General features: G+C 42.6%; 1 protein-coding gene across 1 annotated transcript; it reads left to right on the top strand.

The window, feature by feature from the left end:
- Nucleotides 1–1,078: 1,078 nt before the first annotated feature.
- LOC142101844 (uncharacterized) lies at nucleotides 1,079–4,338 on the top strand. The gene is made up of 3 exons (XM_075186283.1): nucleotides 1,079–1,094; nucleotides 3,149–3,583; nucleotides 4,169–4,338. The coding sequence occupies exons 1-3, from the start codon at nucleotides 1,079–1,081 to the stop codon at nucleotides 4,336–4,338; spliced, it is 621 nt and encodes a 206-aa protein (XP_075042384.1).
- Nucleotides 4,339–8,053: the final 3,715 nt, after the last annotated feature.

Below are 8,053 nucleotides of genomic sequence, written 5' to 3'. Positions count from 1 at the left end.
TATTTCAAAGATAAGTCGTGTCTTTATAGGCAATGCACACAGTCAGGTGGTGATACAGAATCTAAGCACATCCACCCCCTACATAAGGTACCATTTCACAAACTTCTAACTATGTCTAAAACACATGCCCCTTATTATAATAAACATTGTGGCTTGTCTATTTAACGAGCATTGAGTTTGGCCACTGCATTTTGACAGACATATTCGGCAAATACTATTGCAACATTCTCCTACTACTACTGCTACTCGTCACTTTTCAAACCATAACATTGGTTTACAGGTTAGCAACACACCAAAATGAAGGAGATCACTCAGTTGCAAACCCTATATTGTGTAATTAATATTTGGTTACAAATCAGCCAGCAACACACTTAAGTGTGTACTCCAAATGCAATTTGGGAGGTATGTGCCCAAAATAAGTGTATAAATTTGGACCCATGTGTCCATCAATGCAATGAGCTAGTTATTATTGTGTTGAACATGGATAAGGTTAAAAAGAACTTAGCATACTGTAGGCTACTATTGAAAACTTTCCATGTTAAATGTGAGGCCAAGGGCCATTTCCATAGCAGTTTATTTACAGTCCGGCCACACATATTTCATAGCAAACAGTTTGCTACATTAGGAGATACAAACAATTTTGAAATCTTACAATCTCTGATTTAGTTTTGTACTTACTGTTTGTTGTTGGCTTCTTAGGCAAATCATCCAAATTTAATGAAATCTTGATTGTGCTCTATCCAGGCAAAAAAGCGAATGAACAGGCACTAAACCAAAGCACAGATGGGTTTAAATGGAGTTTTGAATTAATAAACCAGGTGTACACTCTTCTTCCTAATTGCAGAGCACACAGTACTCGTCTCAGTGCAGGCGCCCGCCATGTTCTTGGTGGGAGAGACAATCAGAGACACAACACAGGTGTGTGAAAGCTCCGCGTGTGACGTGAGCACGCCCATACGTGCTCAGCGAACCAATCGGAATGCAGAGGCCCCCATTTTGTGTGATAGACATTATTCCAAAATGGGGGCTACTATTTTCGCCAGGCGTGAACTGCGAGTCCTTACAGAGGGTATGGACAATGTACCCTCTGGAAGGTATGTGTCCAACGAAGTCAAGGTGCGGGCCTATGAAAGGGTCCGCAGACACCTCCGCCTCCGATATAATATTCGGCGAAGCATCGTTCAGCTCCAACGGCGGTGGAGCGATCTCCGGCGCCGCCAGCCCCAGCTTCTGGAAGAGCTCTGTCGTGAGATTAGAATAAGTGAGTTCTCTAATAATCGCAAAAACATGTCTACACATATATATTTGCTCTATGGGCCTGATTCATTTAGGATCTTAACTAGAGAAACTTCTTATTTCAGTCTCCCGGACAAAAGCATGTTACAATGCAAGGGGTGCAAATTATTATTCTGTTTTGCACATAAGTTAAATACTGACTGTTTTTTCATTTAGTACACAGATACTTGATAGATTATTTGTACACTGAAGTTTAAAGTTGATATTTGTGTGCTACATGAAAAAACACTCAGTATTTAACTTATGTGCAAAACGGAATACTAATTTGCACCCCTTGCATTGTAACATGCTTTTGTCCAGGAGACTGAAATAAGAAGTTTCTCAAGTTAAGGATCCTTAATGAATCAGGCCCTATGTTTGTAAATATGTTCACCCTAAACACCTGACATGGCCTACATAACAATGTGCAAGCACACTATAAAGGTCATGCCCCTTCCAGTGCACCCAAAAAGCTTTGGCTCCTGTGTCCTAAATTTGTCTGCTATCCATTTACTGACCTAAATGTTTTTGTGTGACGATTCTCACCATTAAGTGTGATTGTGGAAATCAGGCATTCTAAGTCTTGACCCGAGTGCTGTAACTTGCTAGTCTAACCTTAAAAACATTTTGGAGTGGAAGATGTGTTGTAATTATTGGGCCGGGATTTCAAAGGAACGTTTCAAATACAAAACACCTTAGTGTTTAGACACATTTTTGCAAACTCCCATAAGATGCAAACAGATTACAGAGTGTACTAGATATAGCTAATCAATCATTACTTAACTGCCTATTTAGACTATTTTAGACTGTGAGGTAGTCCCTACAAAGGGTGATTTCCAAAGTATACTCAACATTCAAAGATTTTGACCTCCATCCACTAATTCTGTGGTCCTGTAAAGAGAGAACTAATTGACATCATTACCAGGGCCAAGGGAGTTTGCAGACTTAAATTCACCTACATGAAAAAACATACTACGGGCAAATTTGAACAAAACATAATTAGGCGGCCAGTAGTATGTTTGGGGAGTGTGTTAGACAACACATGCAAATATGGAGCAAGCCTCCAAACTCCACACATATGAAACAATAATCAGGGAGTTGAACTCCTGGGGGTAAATGTATCAAGTTGAGAGTTTTCTGGTGGGTTTATTTAGTACATTCTACAAAATTATAGCTAGAATCTGATTGGTTGCTATAGGCAACATCTCCACTTTTCAAACCCGCCAGAAAACTCTCAGCTTGATACATATACCCCCAGACCCCAGTGCTGTGAGAGCAAAGTGCTGACCACTAGGCCACTGTGATATTCCACATCTCTATGTAAAATACAAAAAATTGTGCCAGGTCATGATCATTTATTTATATAGCACCACTAGTTCCGTAGCACTGTACAGAGAACTCATTCACTTCAGTCCCTGCCCCATTGGAGCTTACAGTCTAAATTGCCTAATATAGACATTCACACACACAGAGAGACTAGGGTCAATTTTGATTGCAGCCAATTAACCTACCAGTATGTTTTTGGAGTGTGGGAGGAAACTGCAGCACCTGGTGTAAACCCACACAAACACATGGAGAATATACAAACTCCACACAGATAAGGCCATGGACAGGAATTGAACTCATGAACCCAGTGCTGTGAGGCAGACGTGCTAACCACTAGACCACTGTGCCGGACCGACAAGTCATGTGAAATGCTTTGTGTTCATCAGGTTTAGCTCCTTGCATTGTTAGTAGCTAATATTTCTGCCTGCTGACAATGTAAAGTTTATTAAATATGTATGATCACCTGATTGTCATAACACTATCAGTTTTTTTCAAATGGTGATTGTGTTAACATGTCCTTTTGTTTATATTTCCTTGTTTCAAACAGACCGGGCACTCTGGGAACGCCGCCAACGCCGCCGGGCAGTGATGGAGGCACAGGCAGCGGAGGAGGAGGAGGACCCAGTGGCGGTGGCTGTGGCACTGTCCTCGGAGGAGGAGGAGGACCCAGTGGCGGTGGCTGTGGCACTGTCCTCGGAGGAGGAGGAGGACCCAGTGTCGGTGCCAGTGGCACTGTCCTCGGAGGAGGAGGAGGTCCCAGTGGCGGTGGCAGTGGCACTGTCCTCGGAGGAGGAGCCAGTGGCGGTGGCAGTGGCACTGCCATCGCAGGAGGAGGTGGACCAGCCGGTGCCAGTGGCAGTGGCAGCGGGGGAGGAGGAGGAAGTGGCCCAGCCGGTGGGAGTGCAGGAGGAGGCTGACCCGGAGGAGCAACATTTGGAGGAGGCAGCATCGGGCAGCCAAGAGGCAGTGGCCTTTGATGATAGTAAGTATTTGCCAAAAGTGAGGGACCTAATTTGATAAGATTGAGATGTCCATTATACTTGTACATAATCCCTGCTGTGACGCCATGATGTTGATTAAATGGTGACATAAATGCCACCGGTTTAACACATAATATCTGGCTATAATTTTGATATACATGAAACACTCAAACCACAGCCAGAGCCATATTAACACATGGGCACGCAGGTCAGGGCCGTAAAAAATGTGTCCACTAGCCTGGTCAACTTGCCAGTATATTAATGACTTGATTTTAATTTCAAACATCAACCCAATTCTTTTTAATTCCTGTGATTGATTGTGTAGGTAGTGGGCCATGGTAGTGCTTTGCCCTGGGCCCTATAATGCTGGGTAAGACAACCCTGTCCATGGCCCTCTCCCCGTGGCTCACCAGAATGTAGTACATTGATCCAAACGCATTATCAACATCTAATGTGCGTCCAAATGGTTTGCTTGCCAGAAGCGTAACATTTTTAAGTAATGTAACACTACACATCTCTAGTAAATCCTGTCTGTTTGATCAAATAGGTATACATGTATGTAATCTTTATTTTCTGCTTCTTTGCAGCACACATGGAGGAAGCTGACCATTGGCCTCCCCCCCCACCAACCCTGTCAGAGATGCGGCCAGAAATTGTTGCATCTTTTGCAAAAATCAAGCAGCTCCAAAAGGAGCAGGACAAAGTAATGCAGGAGCTGGAGCAGAAATTGGTGTATTGGGAGAGCTTGTATGAATAGGTTTTTTTTTTTCTTAAGTTTATATGTAAATAGTTTTTTTCATTCCTGTAAATATTTTTTTGGTTGTTATTATATGCAATTTTTTTATACAGTTTTTAAAAAGCATCCTTGGTGTGTGTGTCTTGATTCATCTAATTATCCTACATGTGGGTGTAAGGACAAAAATAAATTGTATATAAGAATCCAAAAAGATTAACATTTAAATAAGATGGATTGTTTTGAAGTCCATCATGATTTAGCTAGCAGAAAAGATTGTGATTTGCTCTTTGCATGTAATCAAAAATAAACATGTATCCTCCACGAACAAGCCACCCCTATAAGAGGTATTGCATCTGTAGGCCCTGTGTGCAAGAAACATTACAAAAAGGTCAAACGCCCTAGCTAGTTACCAATTCCCCCAAATACATATGTCATTGTAGTGATAGTCCAAGGTAACGTTCAAGTATCAGAGCAAAGCCAGTCACACATTGAAGAGAACCTCTAAAGCAGGCCTGTCCAACCTGCGGCCCTCCAGATGTTGTGAAAGTACAAGTCCCAGCATGCCCTTCTATCTATCAACAGGTTGTCTACTGGCAAAGCATGCTGGGGCTTGTAGTTTCACAACATCTGGAGGGCCACAGGTTGGACAGGCCTGCTCTAAAGTGTACCCAGAAGTGGCATCAATGGTGTAAGGCAGAAGTGCAAGCGAGGCAAAGGACCATGGTACTGGAGTGTGGAGAGCGGCCTGTTTGGATAAAGCTGAGTACATGACATAACGTGTACGCCGTGGATCCAGATGACAGTCTGTTTGCTGACAATGTTGCATTTAACTCAAAGCTGTCCCCTACAACCCCCCGCCCCCTCTTAGTCCATTCTGAATAATCAATGTCAGCATGCACCGAATAATGTGCATGTGAATTGTAGGCCGTGAGGCTTCTCGGATTTTCCCTCCAAATAAAGATTTTCTTTCAAAACAGGAAAAATCAGAGGGCATATTTTACAATATGGTTGAGCGTATATAACAAATCCAAAATAAAAAATGAAACCATTGTGACACATTCCTGTGTGTTCTTGTTAGGATAATGAGTCCAGTCCACACATTAGTTATGGGTATTCTTAGTATTTGAACTCATGTCTGCTGTGTTGTGAGTCCAAAGTGCTAACCAGTGAGCTACCTGTGAGATTGGTATTTTGTGAGTAATTTGTGTGAATAATGAGGAGTAGTATTAAGTGTGAGTTGCCTGTGTAGCACGCATGCTGTAATGTTGGTGTTGTCTGTGTATTTTCATGTCTCAGGTTGGGGTAGTGGGTAGCTGTCCCACTTTGCATACAGTCATTCCTGAGTTCTAATCCAGACAGAAACCCTTCCTCTATGTGGAGGTTGTATAGACTCTTGTGTGTATCCTTTATGAAAGAGTATGCTATGCATTTTGCTGAAAAGGCGAAAGATGTATTTACAGCACATACATTTTGATACATTCGTTATTCATGTGTTTTTAATGTAGCCATGTCCATGCATTTTGCATACTATATGGTGACTTGAAATCCTAAACACAGAAAGATCGTGAGCAATGTGTTTGTTACAAGTGTGTATTACGCTAATTAGTAGCAAAGGAAAAACAACCGTTCAGAGTGTTGCACATCATTGTTATTTGTCAGTGATTAATGAGTAAGAGCTATCTCGTTAAAATAAGCCCCAGGCATTTGTGTTGTGTTGTGTGTAAACAAACTGTTGGTCCCTCCCACAGTGGGCGTGAGGTTTGCATTGCTTGGCTTGCCGTCAATCAGTTGAGTACGGTCCGTCGCTTGTGCTTGTAGCATGTTTAAAGATCCGCAGGTGTGTGTGTTTTCTAACGTTTGCACTGCTTATATCCCTCACTTAGACCACATGGGGGTGTGTTTTTGCTGTTTGAGGTGCTTATTTCGGTTTACGTCACTCAAAGTATGCAATGCAGATGCGTATGCGTTTGCGAACTTTGATGAATCGGGCCCCTGGTTACCCAAGACTCATCCCCTCATTACGTTACGTGAGGGTATGAGGGGATTTTCCTGTTTTTTTCCTGGATCAAGGCCTGATTAGTGGTGAGCCTCCTGGGTTTTATTTGGGTTTTTAACTTTGTTTGGGTGACCTATCCCCCACTTTTTCATACCATTTACTCTCACTGCTTGCCATTATCTACACTTTACATCATCCCTTTATGCCAGCACTTCTGGGCGATATGGCCAACTCTCACTGTCTATGTTTCTGTGTTTAACACATTATCTCTTCCTGCAGGTTTTCCCTCATCAGCTAAATGCACCTTTTGAATGGCCAGGCACATGAGGGCTAAAGCAAGGTTTGATATACTGACTGACGTTGAGATAACTTGGCTAGGTAGACGGGGTCTCTGTTGGCCCGTCATCCTGCCTTTGTTAACTCACAAATAGAGCAGTAGGGTGCCCCCGAGATCTTAGTCATTCATTTGGGCGGTAATGATCTATCGCTGGATCTTATTATACAAATTAGAGCTTACTTACAGCTTATTAGAACCAGATGGCCGACCACTACAATAGGCTGGTACGCTTTAATTCCCCGACTAACTTGGAGGTCAGCAAACCCACAAAAGACCATTTTAAGAATGGCAAGGAAACTCAACAGTGCCATTCCTAAAGTAACTAGGCCCCTAGGGGGTTTTGTTATTGATCACCCAGCAATAACAGCAGAAAAGGAACATCTTTACAGGAGAGACTGGGTGCACCTAACAGATGAGGGACTAGATATTTTCATTGAGAGAATATTGTTGGAGGTGAGGGGTTTTATTCGCTCGAATGGTGGCTGGCTGCTTTGCCCATAAGGCTGCAGCATGGTAGGAAGGCACTGCGATCAGAAGCTGATATATATGGCACTATCGTGATTGGCCGCAGGTCTTTGTCCCCTTCGAGGCAACGTTAACTCTGGTCCTTCAGTGTGGAGGGTCCCTTGTCCAGCTCAATGAGAGAGGGCATTGTGAGTTTAGAGAGGGTGCAGTCACTCTGTTTCCGTTTTAAGTGGATGTACGGCGGTTCGCCATTTTCACGCTAGTTTTTGGGTATCAGTCTGGTAGCTGTCCCACAGTGCTCTTTTTCCGCCACCAAAATTAATTAATAAAACTGTGACCTTCTTTAGCCACCTTATATATGTCTCCGTGTCTTTATTTTAGATAACATAGTTTAAGTACGTAAAGGTCTTGTGAAGGGGAAGATGGGCATAAACAGTGAGCAATTTACAAAACAACAAGCCTTACTCACTGGTTACACCCTTTCCCTAAGCTGTCTGTGGATACTCTTCTGACCCTACATGAATCTACAATCTGTGAGTATGTAGGTTAAACTAGTTTGTAATATATTTCATAGATCATATCTATCACCTAACTGCAGCTTCTAAATAGGTTCATCCCCATCAAATCACTGCCTTAAATGCCACGAAGAACTAGCAAATATATTTCATTGCCTATGGGGATACCCCTTAGTAAGGACTTTCTGGCTTAAAGTAAGAAATTTTGCCATGGAAGAATTAGTTCATTTTCTTCACTTTACAGAAGAGTGGGCAATACTGGGAATAATCTCCCAAGGACAGAAAATCCCAAGAAATAGAAGAAAGGCTTCTTCTGGCAATAAGCACAGCAGCCAGAAAAACTATCTTGCAGGTCTGGTTACAGCCTGGAATTTCTACAATTAAACTATTCAAGGAATGTTAGGAACCCCTCCAGTCAGTACA

This window comes from Mixophyes fleayi, chromosome 9, assembly GCF_038048845.1.
Source record: "Mixophyes fleayi isolate aMixFle1 chromosome 9, aMixFle1.hap1, whole genome shotgun sequence".
Lineage (NCBI taxonomy): Eukaryota > Metazoa > Chordata > Amphibia > Anura > Limnodynastidae > Mixophyes > Mixophyes fleayi.
Note: the sequence above shows the minus strand (reverse complement) of the source record. Positions and strands in the feature narration are given on the sequence as shown.

Excerpts from the sequence above, each read along its gene's own strand:
- LOC142101844 (XM_075186283.1), top strand. Across the intron at positions 3,584-4,168 it reads GGCAGTGGCCTTTGATGATA|CACACATGGAGGAAGCTGAC; the intron begins GTAAGTATTTGC and ends GCTTCTTTGCAG.